The 23,411-nt window shown below is 40.8% G+C and overlaps 2 protein-coding genes across 6 annotated transcripts; one reads left to right on the forward strand and one right to left on the reverse strand.

The window, feature by feature from the left end:
• On the reverse strand, positions 508-16,076 carry KIN (Kin17 DNA and RNA binding protein). Of its 4 annotated transcripts, none has more exons than XM_021384342.1 (13): positions 15,885-16,076; positions 13,336-13,430; positions 12,342-12,385; positions 12,105-12,227; positions 10,961-11,142; positions 9,602-9,650; positions 9,260-9,317; positions 6,379-6,499; positions 5,853-5,903; positions 5,523-5,591; positions 4,402-4,531; positions 2,816-2,916; positions 508-1,628 (listed from the first exon to the last, which is right to left on the reverse strand). In XM_021384342.1, the coding sequence occupies exons 1-13, from the start codon at positions 15,996-15,998 to the stop codon at positions 1,566-1,568; spliced, it is 1,200 nt and encodes a 399-aa protein (XP_021240017.1). In that variant the 5' UTR covers positions 15,999-16,076; the 3' UTR covers positions 508-1,565. The 4 variants fall into 4 exon arrangements, with proteins under 4 accessions (XP_021240017.1, XP_021240015.1, XP_021240019.1 ...); XM_021384340.1 differs by having other exon boundaries at positions 6,379-6,502; positions 15,885-16,075; XM_021384344.1 differs by having other exon boundaries at positions 4,402-4,501; positions 15,885-16,071.
• On the forward strand, positions 16,061-23,002 carry ATP5C1 (ATP synthase, H+ transporting, mitochondrial F1 complex, gamma polypeptide 1). Of its 2 annotated transcripts, XM_021384345.1 has the most exons (10): positions 16,061-16,191; positions 16,769-16,803; positions 17,726-17,857; positions 18,526-18,730; positions 19,187-19,330; positions 19,749-19,813; positions 20,382-20,537; positions 21,355-21,451; positions 22,295-22,332; positions 22,872-23,002. In XM_021384345.1, exons 1-9 carry the CDS (start codon positions 16,148-16,150, stop codon positions 22,299-22,301), a joined length of 885 nt encoding a protein of 294 aa, XP_021240020.1. In that variant the 5' UTR covers positions 16,061-16,147; the 3' UTR covers positions 22,302-22,332; positions 22,872-23,002. The 2 variants fall into 2 exon arrangements, with proteins under 2 accessions (XP_021240020.1, XP_021240021.1); XM_021384346.1 differs by lacking the exons at positions 22,295-22,332; positions 22,872-23,002 and having other exon boundaries at positions 21,355-21,455.

Here is a 23,411-nt window from a genome sequence, read left to right on the forward strand (position 1 = left end):
GTTTTTCACTCAGAGGGTGGTGACGCACTGGAACAGGTTGCCCAGGGAGGTTGTGGATGCCCCATGCCTGGAGGTATTCAAGGCCAGGCTGGACGTGGCTCTGGGCAGCCTGGTCTAGTGGTTGGCGACCCTGCACTCAGCAGGGGAGATGAAACTTGATGATCTTTGAGGTCCTTTTCAACCCAGGCCATTCTATGATTCTATGATTCTATGAAGGGGCTGAGTACCTTTTTTATGAAAAAAAAAAAAATGCAGTCTTTTGAAAGGATTTTTGCTCAACTACACAAAACTGCTGCGTTCGCAGGGAAATGGAATGCTATCCTTCCCAAATGAGCATTGGTTACTTCTTCTCACCTTCCTCAGCTTCCTAGGGCTCAGCCTTCCCAAAACCGCCCTAGCAGCCAACACAGCAGCTCTCCACAGCTAAGGTCAGCTCTGGAAGGCACAGGGGTATCAGCTTTCTCACCATCAGATTCCAGACACACACAATAATAATCAAAGGCAGACTGGACCAAAGGTGATGGTCTGTATTTCGCTTGGGAAGATTTGCACCTTTCTTTTACAAAAGTAAGGCAGTTACATCAGTTGGCCATTTTACTGTGCTCTTCAGTGGATATAAAACAACAGAGTGCTGCCCCATATGTTTGAAGGGCTGATTAGGAATGCTCTGACCCAAGAGAAGTTTATGTTTATTCCTGAACTGTTTTAAAAATAAAATACTGTATAAAATGTGGCATTTTATAAAAACATTAAAAGTAATGTTACTCATTTAACATTCACAGCAATGCAGGGAAAACAATGGAACTATGGACAAGGGAAAATGCTCTGGAAAACCAAAACAGCAATTGCCAGTTCGTATCTGCACAGACTTAGGCTGGAATGCTAGAAGCCCCACACGTAACATCCATCTCGGAGTCTGTAAGCAGATAAATTGCATATGAGCATTATTAGGAGCCCTGAGAACAAGGTGATGGAAGTCTAATTATGTGGATTCTACTACAGCTGATAAGTTAACTGAAAATAATTTGGTGACAACACTTAATAAAGCAGACCCTTCTTATGAAATCCACAAGAAGAATCCCTGCTACCTTCCTGCTATTCTCTTAATCCTTTCCCTTGTTCCTCCAGCCAGAACTCGGTTTTGGCTGCAGACTGAGAATTCTGCTGTTTAAACTCCACTGGCTCAACACACATTGCCTGCCTCAAGCAGTTGTTGGAGGCAATTCTCTGTCCTACAAAACCTCGCACATACTTCTGTAAAGAAAATACTCCAACTTGCAGCTGTTATATTTTGCAAAAGGAAACTGAAATATTAAAAAATAACTTTGATGAAGAATCAGATGGAGTATTTCCACCGCTAAGATTTCCACAAACATTTTACGTAACAAATCTATAGTGATCTTTAAATAAATTCAATTTGCTTATGGTTAATCTCTATATACATTATAGATACATATACACACAAAATTAAAACCCTGACATAGTAGAGTCTCTTGTATCTGCCTGCAAGAAGCCAGAAAGACGGTTTGAGGAACCAAAATCTTCTCTGATCCATAATTAGCACCTCAGGCAAGTTTGGAAATGTCTTCATACTGGATACCTTCAACTCGGCGTCCTTTCAAAGGCCCCTGGAAAATAACAGATTGTAAAAAGTAAGATCCAAATATAAACTTGTTTGTTGAATTTCCCAATAGAGAGCTTGAAGTAACATAGCTAAGGGGGCTGTATCAAATCTTGCCACATTCAGTATTCTTTAAGGAGCACAAATGAAGTGAGTAGTACTAGATATGCCAGGCATTCACAATTTTACACAGTGCTGGGCACAGTAAAAGCACAACAGCTACTTTTCTGTGTAAGAGTTCTGCCCAAAAGCCACATATAAGTGTACACTGCCTATCGTACAGGGGACACGTAGCAAAATGCATTCAAAAACCTACAGATTTTTGGATTTGGGGTGGTTTCTCCTGTTTTTAATTTATTGATTTGGAGTTCATGTAGAAGGAGGTAATCTTTATATCTACGTGCACCAGAACTAGAGAAAAAGAAGCCTCACTTTCAAGACCAATGTATCACGATCCTTGGTTCCAACCAAAACTCATTCTCTGGTTAGGACACCTGCACAATCTCTCCTCAAGTAAATTCTCTGAGTTTCTGCAGCCCTTCCTCATAAAGCCTCCAGCACGCTGTGTTTGAGAAATCTGTCTTCGAGGCAGTATCCTCCCTACTTATATCAGGGAGTTTAAAGATAATTTTGCAGAGGAGAGCAAAAAAAGAAAAGCCACACACACACACACAGAGGTGATCACATGGGCCAATTTTAGCCCAGAGAAAGGTAAGACGAACAAAACAAACTAACAAAAAATTAACAAAAAAAACACCCAAAACACCAATGCAATTGTTAGTTATGAACAAGACAATGGATAAGAATATAGAGCCCTATGTTCAGTCTAGTAAAGAGAGGAGAAAATTCACCTCCGTGGATTTTTCACATTTTTTACCTTCCCACAAAATAGTGCAGCTACAGCCACATTCAGAATAAACATACAGAATATTTTGCTAGTCTTTCAAGTTAAAAATTTGCCAAATTCAGCATCTTGGCATATTTTTAAAGGCAAACAGCAGAGCACTAGTCTGCAATGGAGAACAAGCAACTGTTTTCCTCCTGGTTGGGAATAAGGGGCTGAGAATAGCATTTTGTATTATAAATCCCACCTATAAAACAGGATTAATGATAGCATCTTTCTTTGCGAAAGCTCTTCAACTTTCAGATGAAAAGTGCTCTATGCAAAGTAGAGCTTCCAGTGTTTATACTTACAGAGTCAATGATGATTGTTGCTGAAAATTTCTTTTCATTTATAGATTCCAAGATGCCTTCATTTCCCCTGTAGCCACCATTTAATACCATAACTTTCTTGCCTGAAATGAGAAACAGGAAAAATTTCCTTTGGTGGAGTTGCGTTCAGTTTTACTGACAGCTGAGGGAGAGGTTTCTCCTCAAGGCCCCAGCAAGAGATTCCCAGCTCTGCCTCACAGCCTGCCCATTTACAGAGTGCACTGACGTTTACCACTCCAGGCTATGCTGGTGCTATAGCAGAAGCCACTGAAACTACATCAGGGAAAAAATCGTAGAGTGGTTTAGGTTGGAAGGCACCTTTAATATCATCCAGTTCCAACCCCCTGCTATAGGCAGGGACACCTCCCTCTAGACCAGTTTGCTCAAAGCCCCACTTAGCCTGGCCTTGAATGCCTCCAGGGAGGGGTCATTCACAACCTCTCCAGGCAACCTGTTCCAGTGTCTCACCACCCTCACAGTAAAGAATTTCTTCCTGATATCTAGTCTAAATCTACCCTCTTCTAGTTTAAAGCCATTTCCCCTCGTCCTGTCACTACATATTCTTGCAAAAAGTCCCTCTCCAGCTTTCCTGTAGGGCTCCTCCAGATACTGGAAAGCCGCTACAAGGTCCCACTGGAGCCTTCTCTACTCCAGGCTGAACAGCCCCAGTTCCCTCAGCCTGTCCTCGTAGGGGAGGTTTTCCAGCACTTTGATCATCTTTACATCCAGAGGAGGGCCATATCTCAAAAGCTTGATGTCCTTCTTGTGTTGGGGGCTCCTGAACTGGACACAGCACTCCAGGTGTGGTCTCATGGGAGCTGAGCAGAGGGGCAGAATCACCTCCCTCACTCTGCTGGTCATGCTTCTCTTGATGCAACCCAGGATACAGCTGGCCTTCTGGGCTGCAAGCACACATCGCTCACCTTGTAGTGCTATTAACCCACCACCAACTGGCTATTCACCAGCTGAAGATGCAGAATGTGGCACATCTGATGAAAAATCTCTAAGCCCTACGTCTTGTTTCTCTCTATACTGACAGTGCTCTGCTTATCGCGACTGAATGTTCCCTGAAATACTGATCAGATGCTACACAAAAACCTTAGTATGCCACAGTCAGAGAAATACAAGTGAATCAAACAAGAGTTGAGGTATGTTTTGCCAAGTACCTACAGCTATTTGAGGCATGATTTGGAAGGAAGACACGGGATAAATATGACTAAGAGCTAGAGAGTGCACCCTGAGAAGCTTCCTGGCAGCTGAAGAGAGATGCTTTCGTGTAGTCAAATGAATTGATTCATGAAGCACTTCCATTTTCCTAGAAGATGACAGTATTCTTACAAGAAGAGATGGTGAAGACTCAAAGAAGAAACAATGCAATATTTCCCCAGAAAGTAACCAGAATATACATGGTAAGCGATCAGAGTAGGTTATGAAATGCTGTCCAAAAAAAAAACAACACAGCTATTGTTAAGGTAGTCTCAAGTGGATGATTTATAGTTTAAAAGAACTGAAATTTAAGTTTTGCTGTGACAGCTAAGCTGAAAAATAAAGAACACAAATAGCCATACCTGGTGCTGGTATTACAGTTTCCAGATGTGTCTGATCAAGCTTCAGTTTGTCTCCAGAATCAATCATTTTCACAACTGCTGTATATTTGTCGATCACTTCCTGTGGTGAAAGGTAGAGGCCAATCAGTGACTATAACATAAAAAATAATTCTCTCAATTTACATTTTCAAAATTAACAAATTCAGGAACTTCAGTCTACACTTGTACATTTTCAAAAGCAGTGAGGACTTCTGAGCTGCACTAAAGGCATCCAGTTTCCATAAAGTGCTGGCTGGCCCTACTCTGAAGTTAAGGCTAGATTAAAGGAGCTCCTCTTAAAAATCAATGACTGATCTCCTTTGTAAACCAAGACCACTATTATTAGTGTTGTCTGAAGGTTGACAAAACCTTCAAAAACAAAAATCGGCTATCTTAGCTATCCTCTCAAATTCGTAGAGTAAACTAGAGGCTTCTTTCCTTCATGGGAGCATAAACTGGCTTGAAGTCACACAGTGAGAACTGGAATAAGGCCTCTCAATGAGTAAAAAAGTCACTGATCATCTTTACACCTAGCATGTTCAACCTCCCAAATTTACAGCTCAGTGGAAGACAGCCACTGGGACTCATACCTTCACCTTCTCAGATGCTGGCAAATAAAGCTGTGATTTTCAGTTTTATATGCTGCTGGCAGTCATTCAAAACACACCTAGGTGTTGTCTTTGGCACTCTTGCCAAAGACTATTGAGCCTTGCACTACCTAGTACGTCATCATTTCACTGACAGTGGCTAAAAAAACCACTAAAACAACAGAACAAGACCTACAGACTGAAGATTTTGTACACAAATGTGGTCTCGCTTAAAGGGCAGCATGCACTGTAAATATTTGTGCAACACTGACTAGTCTCTGATTAAAATACAACTGCACTGCTCTTGGTCACATCACACTGAAAAAGTGATTATTCTCCATTATGGATATGTTAAACTGCACAGGACAAAAACAGACCAAAAAAAAAAGTCCCAGTAAAGTTGCCATTACAGCTCCTATCAGTGTAGACTTAAGGTTGAGCACAATTCTGACTCTGGAAGTCATCTGGTACCAGAAAACCTAACCAAAGCCACGTGCTTCTATTTGCACACTTTACCTTAACAACTGCCTTCTTCTTGTGATACTTCTCTCCAAGCTTCTTTGTGACAATTTTTACAATGATTTCCTAGATGATTTGAAAGGAGGTAAAAAATAAAGATGAACATTCCAAAATACACAAGCAACTACACAATCTAAATTAATTACACGAGGAAGTCACTCTAACCCCAACCATCAGAGTAAGTAATTTTTCACATTTGGCAGCTTGGAAAGTGAGTGAAATTAGCTTGGAATATGCTTCTGGATCTTCACATAATTCAATCACTAGCAACTGCAGAGATGCAGAATTGGTTGTACCTGTTAGTATTATAACTTTTAAGATACTTACTGGCTGCAACCAGTAGTCTGTTCGAGATGTTCTTTTCTTCTCTTCTTCAAGCTACAGAAAAGCAACAAATAAGCACCATTTATTTCCTCCCTTCACTGCTGCCCTCCCATGCCTTCAAAAATCCAAACAAATTCTCCAGACTCACAGCAAATTGGGGAAAAAACCAATAAGGGTAGGCCAGTGTGTGTTTTCTGCACAGAAATCTTTCTGATGAGATCCAGAAATCCACAATAAAATGATGGGAGAATTATGCTTATTTTTGTCAAGTGATTCTAGGTATTTTCTTCTCTTTCAAAATCTGTATTCCTTTACTTCCAACATCTGGATTGTCAAGGCAATAGGCACAGATGAGCAGCAGAAACCAATTTTAAATGGGAAGTGATATAATTTTGCCTGATAAGACATGAAAGTCTGAATTCCACAAGAACTGAAGGTCTGAGATCACTTCAAAGGGAGGCCCTGGAAAAGTAGACTCATTGCCACAGGCATGGGGTTACAAAGACCGAGATCCTTGCACAACTGTTACCTCCATAATCTCATCCAGTGCTGATTTCTTCTTTTTCTCTTTGGACTGACCAGAGCTATGAGCTGATTCTTTTCTTTTAACTGCTCCTTCTGCCATCTTCAGTGCACTTGGTCCAAGGATGCTGCTGGAAGAGTAAGATGGCGTTTTCACAGCAGACCTCAAATTGTCTCCTCTCCCAAGATGCATTTGAAGAACTGGTTGTACAAAAAGGCCTGCTGATCTATTTGATTTCAGTTGTGTGAGTCACCTTCCAGACCTCACATGCCTCCTTCTGTAGCACTGTGCTTTGCAGCTAGAACTGATCTCCTTGAAGTGTAAATCCCATGTCCACTGATGCTTGCTGCTAGCAGTCCAGCAGAACAAAAACAGTCTAATGGTCAGTTCACCAGTGCAAAAGTTAAGAGCTGACTGGGGACTTGAGTTAAATGGTAAAGACAAAAACAAGTCTGCAAGTAAGATTTTCGAATTCGTTCTAAATATTTATTTCAAATATTTGAATCAAAAGGGGCCATCTTGTAGCTTTAGAGAAGCTGAGGACTGAGCAACTCTCCAACATAGCTGAGGCCTGGAAATCCTTCCAGGCAGCAATACAGAACCTATCAGCCAGAGGAAGAGAAAGAAGGGGAATCTGTAGACAAGGACACCACACCTTGAAAATAAACACTACCTTCACCAACACATACAGAACAGGCAAATAGCCCACGAGTTACAAAAGGAAAATGCAGTTAGTGCAAAAGTGTCATCTTAGGGACTGAGAAACACCTAGGTAAAGTGAGAACTGTCTGAAGGCAGCCTGGGTTTGCCAATTTTTATAAAAGACATGCGGATGCAGTATAAAACATAGGTGTTTTCTCATCCAGAAAGTTGAAGAAGGCTGCTGTGAGATGGACAGTGAGATAATCTTATTAAGGCCTTAGAACAAATCTCATGTTCTGACTGTGTCCTGCGGTGAGGACATTGGATATACTAGCAAAGGGAGATGTATAATGGGAGTGAGTTACAGAAACGGCAATAGAAACAAACTTGAGAGAAAAATAACTGTATTTCAGAGGAAGGCAGGATAATCTCTGTACAGAGTTCTAGAAAAAACAGCACATTAAATCACAAATCCAACAGCAAGTGCATAAATTAAAGTCTCATAAAGGACATAATTAAAGCCTACATTAAAGAAGGAAAGCATAGATACGTGTGAGATTACTAAGGGATTCCTAGGTGTCAGTACTATAACAAATCTTACTTAACATATTCCTTAAGGACCCTGGGACTAAGAGTGAGAGACCACCAGCACTGTTCAGGTGTGTCATCAGGACGGAGGACATAAGAAAGAACTGGGCACAAGAAAAGACTGGTCTACCTTGAAATCTGTGGTTTACAAAAGACAAAACTAAACAGCATATTATGCAAGCTCACATACTTCAGAAAAGTTTACTCTGATTAGATTCTATCCACAGGGAACTCTTCACTGTTTAAGAACAACAACAGGAGAAAAGGGTCTGGCTATAATTATGGATGACAACTAACAATGTGGACCAACCATGAAAGAGTCAGACTCAACCCTAGCAGTCACATTCTATGGTCTCTTGGTGCTATTTCTGCACCCTGATGAAGAAATGCAAGTGATAATCCTGGATGGCCAGGATTCTGCAACACCTGCAGTGAGCAGAGAGGCTGGGAAACAAGGAAATCCTGCAGCACACTGCACCATGTGGTATCAGGTTGAACTCAAATGAGCCATATAATAATAGCAATAGCCAGTGCATCTCAGAATGGCAGAACACACCTTTACACTGACACAGGGAAGCAGCTTCCATATACAACACTGAAGCGACTCCTGAACCACCAGTGAAGGAAAAACCATAAGTTCGTCGCTTTAGTGTGAGGCAGATATCCAAATTTTACTTCCACACTACCATTACAAACTTTACATACAAGTATCTATCATATGCTACAAAAAGGTTGGACCTCTTGATACACGATTTCACATTCAGCCAAATTTTTGCAAGCATCAGATCTAAGTATTCCTCACTGAAACTATTCAAGTGAGTGTCTGTGCTAAGCTCAGGCTCATCTTAAGCGCAACTCAATGCTTAGGAATAATTCACAAGTATTCCTCAAAGCCTGAAATCTGTCTCTCTTAATGCAAAGAACTACTTTATTGTCTCCTTTTCTGCCTGGCATATATCCCATCAGATATCTTATCTAAAAGCTAAGCTTGTGATGAGAAGCAAGCTTTCACTTTACCTGCAATGCATTTAATTACAATATTGCCTTACAAGAAAAGAAGTACTGCTCATCAAACAGTTTCACTGACTTCTATAAGTAAGTATTGTTTGCATTATTGATCCCTTTTTCCTGTGTTGCTTGTGGTTATGTGACAATTAAATTCATGAGCTTTAGAAAGATTTACATCAGCTAGATTTAGCTCCTTTAAAGATGATCAGAGAAAGTATTACATCCAATTAGACAAAGCAGTCAAACCTTTTAGGAACTGAAATTAACAAGTTATGAATATCCATTCATAGTAGGTAGTTGGGACTTGATGGGATACACTTTAAATACTTCAATTAGATCCCCAATCCACCCTTTTACTTACCTACCTCTTCCCAGAGGAAACTATCACTGCCTATTCATTCCTGGGCATCTGTCATGAATGAACCCCACAGAATTCAAGAAGGCTCCTGACACATTTAAGATATAAACATTCATCCATTTAAAATACAAAAGGAACCGTGACGTCCCCTAGGATCACCTCCTGAATAACATGGTAGGATGAGACATTAGACTTCAAATGTTCCAGGGTAAGTTACATCTTCCTGTCCATATAAATACCATTGGCATGTAAGTGCTTTGCAAAAGGGTTGCCCTTAAATAATTTTCTCACCTTGTTTTAGAAGATGCTGCTACTGAAGTGCTTGCTCCTTTGTTTAAATTAAATGCAACTAAAAAAAAAATAATAAAAATTAAACATGTTACATTGTAACAATCTGCTAATGGAAAAGATTATACATTTAAAAATACTTCCTATTCTATGTTTTGGTTCAGCTTTTAAAATAAACTATTTCAAAAATGGTAAGAAGTTCTCTGCATTTTCCTATTTTCAGTGCTTTTTGAAACTCATCTCCAAGCACTCTATGAAACGCTGAGGAAGCCTTAGTACTGGTCTTATTTTAACCACAAGATCAGCTTCAGTTCTAGAAAACTGCATGTATCAAAATCTGGTTACCTTTTTCTTCTTCATTTTCTCTGTTCAGTTCAGTATAGACTGGCTCCTCCTGCCAAAAGAAAACTGAATAGATTTCAAGAGCAAAACAGAAAGCTGAGCCAGGATAACATTTTTTAGTGATCGCTGATTGCCCCAATTTTACCAACTACTGCAAGATTATCTAATAACTGTAATATTCACTCTGGCTTGATTTATAAGATTATAAATTGAAAACATTATCTCATTATAGGCTCCTGTGCAAAATTATCTAATTAACACTCTCTACAGAGATGTTGTCTATACTTGTTTAATTTCAGCATCAAAGGAAAATGGCCTTACTGCAAATTTTCTCATTTTGAACAAGCATGATTGGACTGGTTTTTGGACAGACTGATAATCTAAAAAAGGAAGAATCATGGAATCTTTCCAAATTTTTAATACCAAAGGCTCAAACCATTTAAATTTCAATTAGTTTTAAATTAAGAAAAAGATAATAGTTTACAACAGCATTTAAATATATCTATCAATACCCAGAATCAACAACGTGTATGGAAGTCAAGGGATAATGCCAAAGAAGTTCCTAAATTCCATGTCAGGACTATCAAAATACAAACTTTCAACTGTGGGGATTTGATTATTTCAGCTTTCCTGGTAATCTTAGCCTCCCTACCATACTTGCTATTTGCAGCCCTAAAAGTTTGTGAAATACCATAAATGAAGACATCACACTGGTTATTGTTTAGTCTCCTATCTTAAATTCAGTATTTTTAAATTGCTAAGAAAACTGATACTCATTTAGTAGCAAAGCAGGCCAGGTACAAAGCAACTCCAAGTTTTCCTCCAGAGTAGGTTACCATCTTTCATCAATGTTTAACAGAAAATTCAGAATGTAAATGAAGTATAATGTGGTGATTTAAGCATGGGAGAAGACAGTCTAAATCAAAACCTGAAATGGCTAGGACCAGACAGTGGAGTCATAGGGAATAGTTTCAATACATTTCAAAACAGCATCAAATCTGAAAGGAGCTGAAACTGCTGATTCCAAAGAGGACCTTGATGTTTATCTGCTGTAAAAAGCATCAGGTTGGTTATTTGAGGAAATGTAACAAGCAGCAATTTCAACTGAAACAAGGTAGGCAAAGCAGGCATGAGAATTATCGCTGAGAAGAATATTTCTCAGTTTAGAAACAACCAACCATGCAGCCATATATGCCCACTGTTCTCCAGTTTGAACTAGCAATCAGCTTGCAACCTGCTGCACAAAGATTATTCATCACCTTCTAGCTGGCTGCAATGGAAACAGCAGTGGGAAGATTATAGTAACATTAACTTAACTGAGAGGACTTCTGAGCTGAAGATTGGTATATAAATTTTCCTCACCAGTTCTTTCCCCTCCAAACCTCTTCTAACTTGCTGTTCAATGAATTTTGCTGTTTTTTCTTCATCATCAAGGTCTTGTTTCTTTTTTCTCTCTTGTTCTTGCTGCCTGCGAATAGTCTCTGGGTCCCTATCAATATACTGAATATACCAGCCTTTTGGAGTCTCATCAACCTTACAGAGACCTGAAAACCCAACACAAGACAAAGTAGGATTAATACTAACAAAAACAAGAAAATAACAAAGAAAATATCGAGATCATTTTCGTAGGCCACATTCACTATAAGAATGTAAATACTTTACCAAAGTCAATGTACCTCTTACCAGCCTTGTAAAATTGACTTTAAATTACCTTTAGTAACTGTTCATGTCCTTCAGCTAGCAGGTTCTATTTGGAAATAGGTCAAATATGTAGCAAAAGCGGATGGAATGTTTTATATCACTTTCCTTTTTGAAGAAAACATTTCCTTGCCATTGTTTCAACAAGGAGGAAAACAGCACTCTAAGATGTATAAACACTACGCAGTAATAGCATCAAACTACAGGAAACTTTACTGTGCTACATTATTGTTACTGGCACTTATTAGAGTGACTTTTCAAACACTTTGTGACTCATGAATGTATCCTGCAGCACACAGGCAACTGAAACCAATTTAAACCTTACATAGCACTGTGGTATGACATAACCTCTGTTCCTCCCACTGAACACAAAACTGCATATCTCAGATTTGAACCCTTTCATTAGGACAGGAATAAAAACAACATACCACTTCTTGTCACCACAAATACTGATGGATTCTGTAGTTGTAAGAAATATCCTATCGTAGTTTATACTTTTTAAATGACAGCTGTTAGAAGTTGACTTAGAATTCAGCAATAGCTACAGTAACTACAGGTAAAACAAGAAAAGGTTTGTAACTGATGCATTTATCCCAGATCACTGCTGATTTTCATAAGTAAATCCCATTGCTTAGTACAGAAATCTGTTTGGACATGTGCAATATATATGCAAGAGGGGAAGGTAAGGAAAAAACAGGAAAAAAAAAAGGAAACAGGAGAATTAACACAAATGCTTACTGATTACTCATCTAGCAATGCAATTACCCAGTAATTTTAAAACGTCATAACCCAGAACAACTATATTTACCTTCTCTCCCCAACCACTTCGTAAAATCAGTCAGCGTCTCCCACTGTGTTGCATTCATGTGGATGTGCTCTCGGTGACTGATATATTCATTGTACACGATATTATTGTGGACTCTCTTTGTTCCTAAAATAGAATTATTATTAAGTGTATGCATGGGACCTAGGAGAAACCAACCAACTTCTTGTACAAAACCAAAAGACACTAAAAGCAAAAAAAGAAAAACAGAAAAATATTTACCAAATCGTCTCCTGAGCAGTTCTAGGAAATCATTTCGGAATTCCCTTAGGAGATATAAAGAAAGTATTTTAGCAAAACTTAAACAATTACAAAGAAATGTTTTATTGCCATTAATAATGGAATATCTGCAGTATAAACAAGCGTATTCTTTTGAACTGAGCACGGCAAAATTCAGACACCTGTTTCCCTTCTTCAGTAAGGCAGCGTGAAGAGCAGTCTGTATACACAAAGAAACACAGTATGGTACATGCACATACAAGTTTAATCTTCAAAAGGATAATACCCCTTTCAAAGGGATAAAATGGAAAGAATGAACTCTAAACACTTCCCACTAATTGCTGGTATTTCATTACCAGGCATCTCCCAAGGTTGACTAACACTGACACAAAACACGAGGCAGAACAAAGGGAAGCAGTGGTAGACTGGGTAGATTGATCACTCATCTCTCCACTAATTCAATGGCTTAAAGATAAAGCCTCCCTTCAGCCTCATGCTGAAGACAGTTCCAGTCAGCCCTGCTGTCAGGTAGGTCAGCTGGACAAAGGAATCAGGGGAACAGTGGGACACTACTCATACTGCTGACTTCTTATCTCCACGTGATGGTTCTTTTAGCTCTTTGTAATTCTGCAACTCTGACAGTCACTTAGCTGGGACACAGCAGTGACATACTTTATAACGAAGAGCAAATTAGAACAGGACTCAGACACGGAATAAAATTATCAAATTTGGGATAAAAAAAATCTGGGATAAAAATTGTCACATTTGGGATTTTAAAAAAAAAGAAGTCCAGGAGATAAAATTGTCAAATTTTAAACATCGTGGCTTCCTTAAACCTCCTACACGCTTTCAAAAGCAAACTTTCCAAATAGCCACTATATAAAATAGCTGATGCTAAAATACATCAGAATAAAGTGTCTTCAACGGGACATGACTGGGCTTTAGAGGTATTGCTGTGCAGATCTGACACATGGATAAGAAAATATAGCAAACTTACTCAGAAAAGTAGTTCAAGAATTGCTGAGGATTTTCAGAAGCCAGGAGCAATTGCCTCTGGTGAGATTCAGACATGCAATGACATTTGAAGCCATTCTAGAAAATAAAGATAGGTATTTTATCTTTGTCTCAATTTGCAACATACAGCTTAAAAGTAACTTAAAGCAATGTTTTATAAGTGAAATCTCTTGGAGGCTTCACATAAAACAATCTAACCCAACTACAGCCTAGCAGCACAGGTTGGCTGTTCCTCCTGACTAGGACATTACAGAAGTCCTCTTGGTCCCTTGTGAAATGGGACAGATGTAGCACCACCGGGTGATCCAGGACCATCTCTTCAGGTACTCGTGCAAAAGCATTGGAAATACTTGCTGACTCCCTACCTGGCCAATGCTGATACCATATGTAAGGAGAGGATGGTATCCTAGGAGTGATCAAGCTATGGATTACAAAAATTCAGCCACCTCTGATACAGAGTCAAAGTCATAAGAGCTTCCAGAAACGTACTCAGATGTTGGAGGTTTGGCCACATCCTTTTTTTTTTTTTTAACCTAATATAATACTCTCTCATCATAACATGATTAAATTTACAGCAAGCTTCTCTCCAGAGGATCCCCACACTGTTACAAAAAGATGTGGCTGTAAAGCCATGATGCTTTGTTGCTGTAATCTCTGAGAAGAGTAGGATTTGGTCTTTTGGGGAGGAAGGGAGAGGGCAGCAGATGAAGAATACAATTAACATCTTGTGGAAGTCACATTTCTCTTTCAAAAGCATATTAAAAGCTTTATTAATGTAGAATGAAAAACCAGAAGCACATTTATCCCACATGGAGGTACTCTTGGAGCACAGCTCTGGTGAAAATAAGAAGGAATAGGGCACTCACATCCCATGGGCATCTGGGCTCAAGAGAATAAAAAAAGTGAAAACAGGGTGAAGCATCAGAGAATATAACAGGAGAAGCAGGGAAGAAACTGAGACAGAATGAGAAGGATGGAAAAGAGTTCTTGCTGTGCTCCAGACATGCAACCCTGGGGCATGCCACAGAACCCAACTTGTTCCCAGGAGAAATCGTAACTACTCCACGTTTCTCATGGAGTAATTCTTAACCCCGCTGCCCTTTCAAGACTGATCAGTCATCCTAATGGGGTAGAACATCCCCAGAGAAAGCTCAGGTCCATCATGCTTTCTTCAAAGTGGTTCAGGACTTCTCCTACAGGGGTGGGGGGATTCTAGTGGCATACTTCCCCACCCCAGGTGATTTGGAACCCTTCAGGTCCCACCCAGCTCTTCCCACCATATATGAGGGCCCTCTCCACCCCTGCCCAAAAGAGAATTGCTGGTCCCAGGCTCCTAGCACGTGAGGTCTGGATGGACCCTTGAAGGATCACACTCCAACAAGGGGATAAGATTCCCCAGAAGGCAACTGGGGAATGGTGGCTAGCTCTGTACCCCCAGCTAGGCAACTGGGGATCCCTACAAGAACGTTAGGGGGCCCCATAGCCTCTAAGGGCATTGGAGCACTTTACCAGAGGACTGGGGATCCCTTCAAGGGGAATGCAGATGACACCAGGATGGGAGGACGTATCGATCTGCCCGATGGTAAGAAGGCCCTACAGAGGGATCTGGACAGGCTCAATTGATGGGCTGAGGCCAATCAGATGAGCTTTAACAAGACCAAGTGCTGGGTCCTGCACTTGGGTCACAACCAGCCCATGCATCACTACAGTGGTTGGCAAGCTGCATGGAAGAAAAGGATCTGAGGGTGTTAGTTGACAGCCGCCTGAGCATGAGCTCAGGTGGCCCACAAGACCAACGGCATCCAGGCTTGTATCAGAAATAGTGCAGCCAGCCAGAGCATGAGTTGATCTTTCCTCTGTACTCAGCTCTGGTGAGGCCGCACCTTGAGCGCTGTGTTCAGGCTTGGGCCCCTCACCGCAAGAAAGACACTGAGGCCCTGGGGCGTGTTCAGAGAAGGGCAACTACGCTGTGAAGGGTCTGAAGCACAGGCCTTATGGGGAGCAGCTAAGGGAGCTGGGATTGCTCAGTCTGGAAAAGAGGAGGCTCAAGGGAGACCTTATTGCTCACTACAACTGCCTGAAAGGAGGTTGTAGCAAGGTGGGGGTCGGCATCTGCTCCCAGGTAACAGCGACAGGATGAGAGGACATGGCCTTAAGTTGTGCCAGGGGAGGTTCAGGTTGGATACTTGGAATAGTCTCTTCTCAGAGAAAGTGTGAGGCTTGGAACAGGCTGCCCAGGAAGGTGGGGGAGTCACTGTCCCTGGAGGTGCTCCAGATGTGGCACTGAGCGACACAGTCAGTGGGGCACGGTGACGATGGGCTGATGGTTGGACGAGATGATCTCAGCGGTCTTTTCCAGCCTTAATGCCTCTATGGTCGTTCCCCTGGCCGGCCCTGGCCACGCCTAAAGCCTTCACAACAGAACGGAGGACCCCAACGCCGGGGATAGGAGCCCCCGTGCATCCCGCAGCCCATGGGACACCGCGGGAGCCAAGCACGGCGCCCTGCCCCCCCCCCTCCCCCCGGCCTCACCTCATCGCGGCACTGCTTCTGGCACATCTGGCAGTACCAACGCAGCTTCTGCAGCCCTTTGGACTTGATGCGGTTGGCGATAGCCTTTGGGCTGAGGAAATCCGACTTCCCCATAACGGCAGCCTTCTCCTTTCCCCCCCCACCCCCTTCTCTTTCTCCTCCCGGATGCGGCGGAGCGCCCTCGGAAGCAGTCCCCTTGACGCTGGGCGCATGCGCGGGGCGGGCGCGCTGACCTTCAGCGGAGCTGTGCTGGAGGCGCCGCCATGTTCGCGCGGGGCTGCGCCGTGGTGCTGTACCAGCCGCAATGGTAACGGGCGGGGGCTGCCGGGCGGGTTGGGGCTGCCGGGCGGTGCCTGCGAGGGGCTGGGGGCTCCGCTCCCGGAGGAACGGGGGAACGCGGTGACGTGGAGGGAATGGAGGGCTCCGTCCTTCACCGCTTTGCGGGCCTGAGGCTGAGGAATCAGAATGGATGGAGGTGGAAGGGGTGCTGAGGGGAAGGGCCTTTCTGGGCCGTTTGGGGCTGAGCGGGTGAGGTGGGAGAAGGGAAATGGAGAGCTACGCAGGTGATAGACACTGCAAGGACGTTCTGCTCCGGGCAGGGAGCCCCGCTGCTTTAATCGTTTACAAGGAAAAAAGCTCTGATTTTCTTGGGTTCTTGACCTTCTGATGCCCTGCTGCCTGGCCTTTGTTTATCCCCGCCTTTATCAGTCGCACTGACACAAGGGGAAATGTGAAAGGTTTGTTACGAGGTCTGGTTTGAAACGTCCTCGCTAAGAAATGGGCGTTGCTAAACGTTCATCTCTCTGAAGAGACCTGTCCTTGACAGCTGTTTGTTTGCTGGAGAGCTAATGATCCCTCCTAATTTCTCCTGCTTTCATTTCCAGGGGCCAAGTCAGGAATATGGCAACGCTGAAAGACAGTAAGTGCTGCTTTATACAGAGGGGAAACGTTGTACAGAGGCGTTAGGTTAAAGCATGATTTCACTTGGCTTCTGTTGGATGAAGAGATTGTTGCAGAGCGTAACACTGACATACGAGCCTCCAGCACTTGTATGAAACGAGTGTCCTTCACAAAAGGCATTTCTTAAAGTGTTCCAAGCGCTGCTTTGATGCTGTGTGAGCAAACCAAGTCCTGCTCAAGTGTGTTTTAAAATTGACTTTGTCAAGTGTGCTGAAAAAGATTTTTTTTTTTGTTCATTTTCGAATGAACAAAACTTACATTACTCTTAAGTTTCTTGGGTTTACCCAACACCGGAGAATAAAGAGCTTGACTGATTAGTTCTGCTTTGATAATGCTTCTTTAAGTCATTACTCAGAGGTTCTTATACAGAGATACTGTCTTGTGCTTGTGTTTGTCTTTAGGACGCCTGTTTTGTTTTCTTTCTCCATTTGTATTTTTTTGGAATCTCATGTTACCACAACTTAAAAAGGGGAAGACATTTATTCTGTCTATTTATAGCACTGGATCTGGTTTTGTTTTGTTTTTTCCTTCCTTTGTCATCCAGGATAAGCTGGCAATATACCTCAAATTATGTATTTGAGAAATAGGTAGAAGTGGAATAGTAAATAGATCATATGTTGAGGTAAATATTAAATTTATGGTGAAAAAAAAATCTATTGTGAAGATGCATTTGGGTTATTATAAGGATACAGTTGTGCAATTTTTCTAGTATTAATACTAAGAGCATATCTTACGTTTGTGCATCGTTTGCTTATTTATATCTTCTTTGAGGAACTTTGGGAAAGATTTCTGGGTAGCTGTTGCTAACGTTTTATTGCTTGTTTTCAATGTCTTATGCCCAATATAGCCCAATTCTGACCTTCAGCTTTTAACCTTGTTAGTTACCAGGCGTTTGAAGTCCATCAAGAACATTCAGAAAATTACAAAGTCCATGAAGATGGTTTCTGCAGCAAAGTACGCAAGAGCTGAGAGGGAGCTGAAGCCTGCTAGGATATACGGAACAGGAGCACTGGGTGAGAGAAGGCTCTTGCACTATGTGATGTGGAACTAAAAGAGGGATGCTTTCATGGTGTTGACTTCTAACCTTTTAGTGGATTTTTTTCATAAGAATTTGTATCCCTGGGCCCCACTGTTAACCTTGAGTATTCCTAATAAGTAATTGATGGAAAGTTATTTGGAAGAGTTCTGATGTGAAATTAAGTATGATGTCTGATGCTTTTTTCTTTAGCTTCTTGTGGTTGCATGGTTGTATTTTTAGTTGTAAAAGCAACATCAATTTTTGACCTCCTTCTTTCTCTTAATGAAATTGTCTTGGGTTTCTGTGGCTTAAGGTAGTAGTATTTAAAGGTACTGCCAAACCTTCTTTTAAATGGATGAATTACACATGCTTCTCAGACATTGAACTTGCAGTGTCGTTATTTAGTTGAAGTTCACTACGTATGATAGCTGACGCAGAGACATAGGTGGCTTTGAATTGCTTTTTTAAAATCACCTCTGGTCAGCTAACATGCAAACTTGAATGACTGTGAAGGAGGTAAAAATTCATCTGACTGTGATTTGGAACCCCTTTGGAAATGACTTGTTGAATTTGAAATTAGTCAAAGATGTTTTGATAAGACTAATTTGCTTCCTGGCACCCTTGAATATCTTACCCATCTTGTTTGTTTGTTTTTTTCCTCAGCTTTGTATGAGAAAGCAGAAATTAAGGCACCTGAGGACAAGAAGAAGCACCTCCTTATTGGTGTGTCCTCTGATCGGGGTCTGTGTGGTGCTATCCATACATCTATTGCTAAAACCTTGAAGAATGAGATTACCAACCTCTCCAATGCAGGGAAGGAAGTTATGGTGGTTGGTGTAGGCGACAAGATTAGAGGCCTACTTCAAAGGTATTAAAAAAAAAAAAAGAGAGAGAGAGGGGTTTGGTTTTGGTCATGCTGGTGTTGTTATTTTTTCCTATAGTAGAAATTTCAACTCTGCTAGAAGCTGTGTGGAATTCACAGAGTTGTATTTTATGGAACTGTGCTAAATCCAGGTTCCTTTAAAAAATAAAAATGCAAGTATGCTGAAGTGTTTTTTTTGTGATAGTGCTGCACGTTTTATTTTTGGAATAGCGTTCTGAAAGCTAGCAGTATGACCACTGGGTGCAAGCGTGTCTTTATCATGAAGCAATTATCATAACTTAGTTGAGGGGGGAGGAAAGCAAAATTTCTCCAAGATTCTAATTCAGTGAAATGCTTAGTTCTTGTATGCTAGTAGTTACTGCTGCTGTTTCCCTCTTGGTGCCACATAGTTATACATTAGAGCACCAACTTGATTCTGACACAGATTTGATGTTACTGCAGGACGCATGGCAATTACTTCCTGATGACATTCAAAGAAGTGGGGCGGAGACCTCCTAGCTTTGGAGATGCTTCAATCATTGCTTCAGAGTTATTAAACTCTGGGTATGAATTTGATGAAGGCTCTGTCATCTACAATCGGTTCAGGTAAGATTAAACTGGAGCTGCACTAGGAAGATGTTGAATAGAAGGCCTAAAAAAAGCATATTGATTGAATGAAGTAAAATGTGAAAGCTGAGTTTGTGTGTTCAGATTTTCTTAAAAAGTCGGTGTGTTTTCTTGTGTGTGAAGAACTGCTGTTGTTTACTGTAGGTATTTTTAATAGCTATAGTTGAAATTCTCTTTCTATGGCGTTTCTAAACGCTATAGTTTCTAAACACAATTTCTATAGTGCATGCTATTGTATTTACAGTCAGTACATTATTATATCCTTAGGGTATTTGACATCTCTTCATCAGGAGTTTGAGGAATTGTAAGTCTGGAAGTTGCCTGTGTTCAAATTCAATATTAAATCCTCAATTTAGGCTTTTCAGTCAAACAAGCCCTATTATGCATTTCTGTGCAGGTCTGTCATCTCCTACAAGACTGATGAAAAACCTATCTACTCTCTTGAAACAGTTGCTGGTTCTGGTAAGTAGTGAACTAGAAAACACCAGATAGGTGAAGTAATAAATCACAGAGAAGATATTGTGCATAGGGGAATATGATATTAAATCACTGTTGTGCATATATCACAAGTGCAGAAGATGATTTTTATCTTGGTAGTCCAAGGCTGACATATCATGGGGCAGAGGGGAAGGAGAGCTTGTACTAATTTAGAGATTTTTCTCTCAGTCAAGAATTATGCCTGTCCAAAATTGTTGCTTCTGATGCTTTCAGCATTGAGTGGCTTTTACTCAATAAAAGCACCTCAGATGGTTTGTGCAGCATTGTACAGGAACATTAAACATAATATATCAATAATGCATTTGGCTCTGGTCAGGTTCTGAATTCCCTAGTCATTAAACTTAATTAAAATACACAAAATACATGATCTCTCTGGTATTTAAAATTTTATGAAAGTACACATCAGGCAACGGAGGATTTTTTACCATGTACTAAGTAGAAACAAGCTTAATGGTTTTCCATATGGCATTGTATTGTTTTGTTAGAATTAGTACAGCCTGCAATTCTGACTCTGCCCATTCATATTTTTCAGAAAGCCTAAGTATCTATGATGACATTGACGCTGATGTGCTGAGAAACTACCAGGAGTTTACACTAGCAAATATTCTGTACTACTCCCTGAAAGAATCTACCACCAGTGAGCAGAGTGCTAGGATGACTGCTATGGACAACGCAAGCAAAAATGCTTGTAAGTCTACTCTGGATTTTCTAGGATTTCAACTACTGATGTCTGCCATGTTGCTGGTTTGAGGATTTTGATGTTTTTTTTAAACCTGTGTCTACTAATTACACCAAAGTAAAAGTTTTGCATCAGTTTAAAAGCGGAGAAACTCAAACTGGCTAAATACTTAACAGCATATAATGCAAGCAAGTTGAGAATATGCTAGTATACCTTGTAAGGTGTCCAAACTGAGTGCCCTGCAATGAATACCTGGTTGGTATTGGTGGGCAACGGCTAATAGTGTTTAATGTGGCATAGAGCTACGACTTCAGTCTCAAGAAGATAGTGATGCATAAAAGATACTGGTGGCTGAATGAAGCTGTGTGTTATGCAGCAGGGCTACCTGGAACTGTAAGTGTGGGTCTCTGCTGACCTCTTTATCTTCAATGTAGCGATAAAGTCTCCACTGAAAAATAAAAAGTGAAGAATGGCTCCATTTGCCAGAACAGAACTTGAAGGAAATACTGTTGTAGTTATAAGGGACATCTAACAACACTAGAATACACTATTGGAATTTATTTAAAAATGAGTGTTATGCTACCGTGGTATTTATTAATCTGTCACCTGTTCTTCAGATGTTTAGTTCTGATGCCTCAAGCCAAATTACCTACTTTCTAGATTGTCTGTTAGTAGTATTATCTGTAGGGAAAACTGAAAAGTGCAGTAAGCTGCTTGATCATTCACACGGATCTGCAAGTCTATGTGGTGTTCTATTCATAGAACTTCTCTTTACTTGTATTTGAATGCTTATTACGTGCTTAAATTCCAACTTTTTTTTTCCTAGCTGAGATGATCGACAAACTGACTTTGACATTCAACCGTACCCGTCAGGCTGTTATTACGAAGGAGCTTATTGAGATCATCTCTGGTGCTGCTGCTCTGTGAGTACCCGTGTACACGTGAAATAGGAGTTATTGCAATGTTGTAGAATGCTCGTGCCCTGCTTCAGGCAGGTTAACGGGGAAGGTTAACGCATGCAAAAAGCAAGACAATCCATGGCATGTCTCCCATGCTTTTTTTAGCTTGTGGCAATTCTACTAACAAGTGTGAAGTTTGACCCGATATGCTTTAAAAGTGGTAGAATAGATCTTTAGCCTTGACACACATTCTTGCCTGAGCAAGGAGAGTGTTTTCCTCTCTTCCTTATTTACTTTGAATGGATATCCCATCCGCCCCTTCTACTTGGGTTTTTCATACTCTGCTCAAGCAGCCCAGTTCGTTGCTGTAGTACAGTTTTGGATGCAGAGAGAGCAGTTTGGGTGACTGAAATGCCTCTGGAGAAATCAGTCTGTGATGGTGTTCAGGAGTTCGGGGTTGGGTTTGTAAGGAGAAATATAGCAGGCATCAATGGATTTTGGAAGCTTATACTGTAAATGTTGAAGCTGAGTGTATTGCTTCATTCGCTGAGAATGAAGTTTTGCAACAGTGTGTTCTGCAGGTTGCAAAATGTGTGGGCTTAGACCACAATTTGTAACTGCATGTAGATAATGTGTATTCCATCTAACGGTTACAAATGTTACACTATACTCAAAGATGCAAATGTGTGTGATAATATTATGTACATTTACAAAATGTCTGGAATACATAACTTATTGCAGTTATGAGCTGTATTATGCTCCTCACAATACAGTTATAAATACGTGCATAGTTTTGCCTTAATGTGTGCATGAGTTACTTCTTAACCTGCTTGTTCTGTTTTTTTTTCCTCATAATATCTTAACCAGGGATTAATCGGCAAAAGAGGTTTGGCCAAATCCAAGAGGTAAAGTTACGGAATAGAAACTAGATTGTCTGTATTCATCCATTTTTTTAAATGCAATCCTGAAGTCAGATGAGGAAATTGGAATTCAGCGATAGTGGTCAGACGCATTTCTTCTCCCAGACATGTAGGAAACAGCCCATTGCTAGCTTAACTTTCTATTTGGACAGCTTCAAGCACCAGTAAATCTTAAGCAAAATATGTCCTTGATAGCATACATCTGAATTTGACAGTTTTCTGTGGGTTTTTTAATCTCTGAGTTATGGGATTTGTTTGAAAGTATTGTTTAGGTTTTTTTCATACTGCCCTGACATTGGGCTGTGACTTAAAAATGTCTGTTTGTAAAACATTGCACCTGAAGAGGAGTCTGAAGTAAGATAAACATTTAAAGTTGCAAATAAAAATAGTCTTGAGAGAGAGTTTGAGTGGAGGAGGGAGTAAGGAAGAAGAATGAGTTGGGAAAGCACTGAAAATCAGAGGTGATGTGTTTTGAAAAGAAGAACTGATGGAAAGATTTTAATTTGCTTCAATTTTCCTTACAGGTGAAGAATTCTGAGCATATGATTTAACTTGCCTGTGTTCGTTAATAAGACTGCTCTGCTATTTTGTGAAGAAGAGGCAAAGCCCCAGAAATATCTGTACATTCTTACAATAAACTCCTTCATGAAACACATGTTCTTGGTTGTCTGTATATCTGGGTTTGACTTAGTTACTCTTTGAAACCTTCTTCTTTTTTTTAAGGCCTTGCTCTGTATTTTGTAATTCCTGGCATAGAAAGCATGTCAGTGGGAGCTTCTTTTGAAGAGTGAAAGATATTCCATCTTTGTTGTGTTATCACTGTTTAAAAGTGGTGGTTTGTTGCATACATTGTATTGTGTGCTGAAGAGGAGAATGGAGAATAATCTTTCCCCATCGCGCAGTTGGAATCCTTATCTCTGTACCTTTCTTGAATACAGTACTACTACTGTTTCTAGAAGTTTGCATTCTAAAATGAACAAGACAGGGATGGGAAGAAAATCAAATCAAAAGCCATCTGCAGGTTTGACACTAGGGACAGGTATAAGCAGCCACCTGCTTACTCA

This window comes from Numida meleagris, chromosome 1 (genome assembly GCF_002078875.1).
Source record: "Numida meleagris isolate 19003 breed g44 Domestic line chromosome 1, NumMel1.0, whole genome shotgun sequence".
In the NCBI taxonomy this organism is placed as follows: domain Eukaryota; kingdom Metazoa; phylum Chordata; class Aves; order Galliformes; family Numididae; genus Numida; species Numida meleagris.

Bases quoted from the DNA above. Each gene is read 5' to 3' on its own strand.
- KIN (XM_021384340.1), bottom strand. From the start codon at position 15,998: ATGGGGAAGTCGGATTTCCTCAGCCCAAAGGCTATCGCCAACCGCATC. The intron at 5,592-5,852 runs GTAAGTATCTTA...CAAATCATCTAG, and splicing joins CAGACTACTGGTTGCAGCCA to GAAATCATTGTAAAAATTGT. The intron at 2,917-4,401 runs GTATGGCTATTT...TTCTCATTTCAG, and splicing joins AACTGTAATACCAGCACCAG to GCAAGAAAGTTATGGTATTA.
- ATP5C1 (XM_021384345.1), top strand. From the start codon at position 16,148: ATGTTCGCGCGGGGCTGCGCCGTGGTGCTGTACCAGCCGCAATG. The intron at 16,804-17,725 runs GTAAGTGCTGCT...TAACCTTGTTAG, and splicing joins TATGGCAACGCTGAAAGACA to TTACCAGGCGTTTGAAGTCC. The intron at 19,331-19,748 runs GTAAGATTAAAC...ATTTCTGTGCAG, and splicing joins GTCATCTACAATCGGTTCAG to GTCTGTCATCTCCTACAAGA.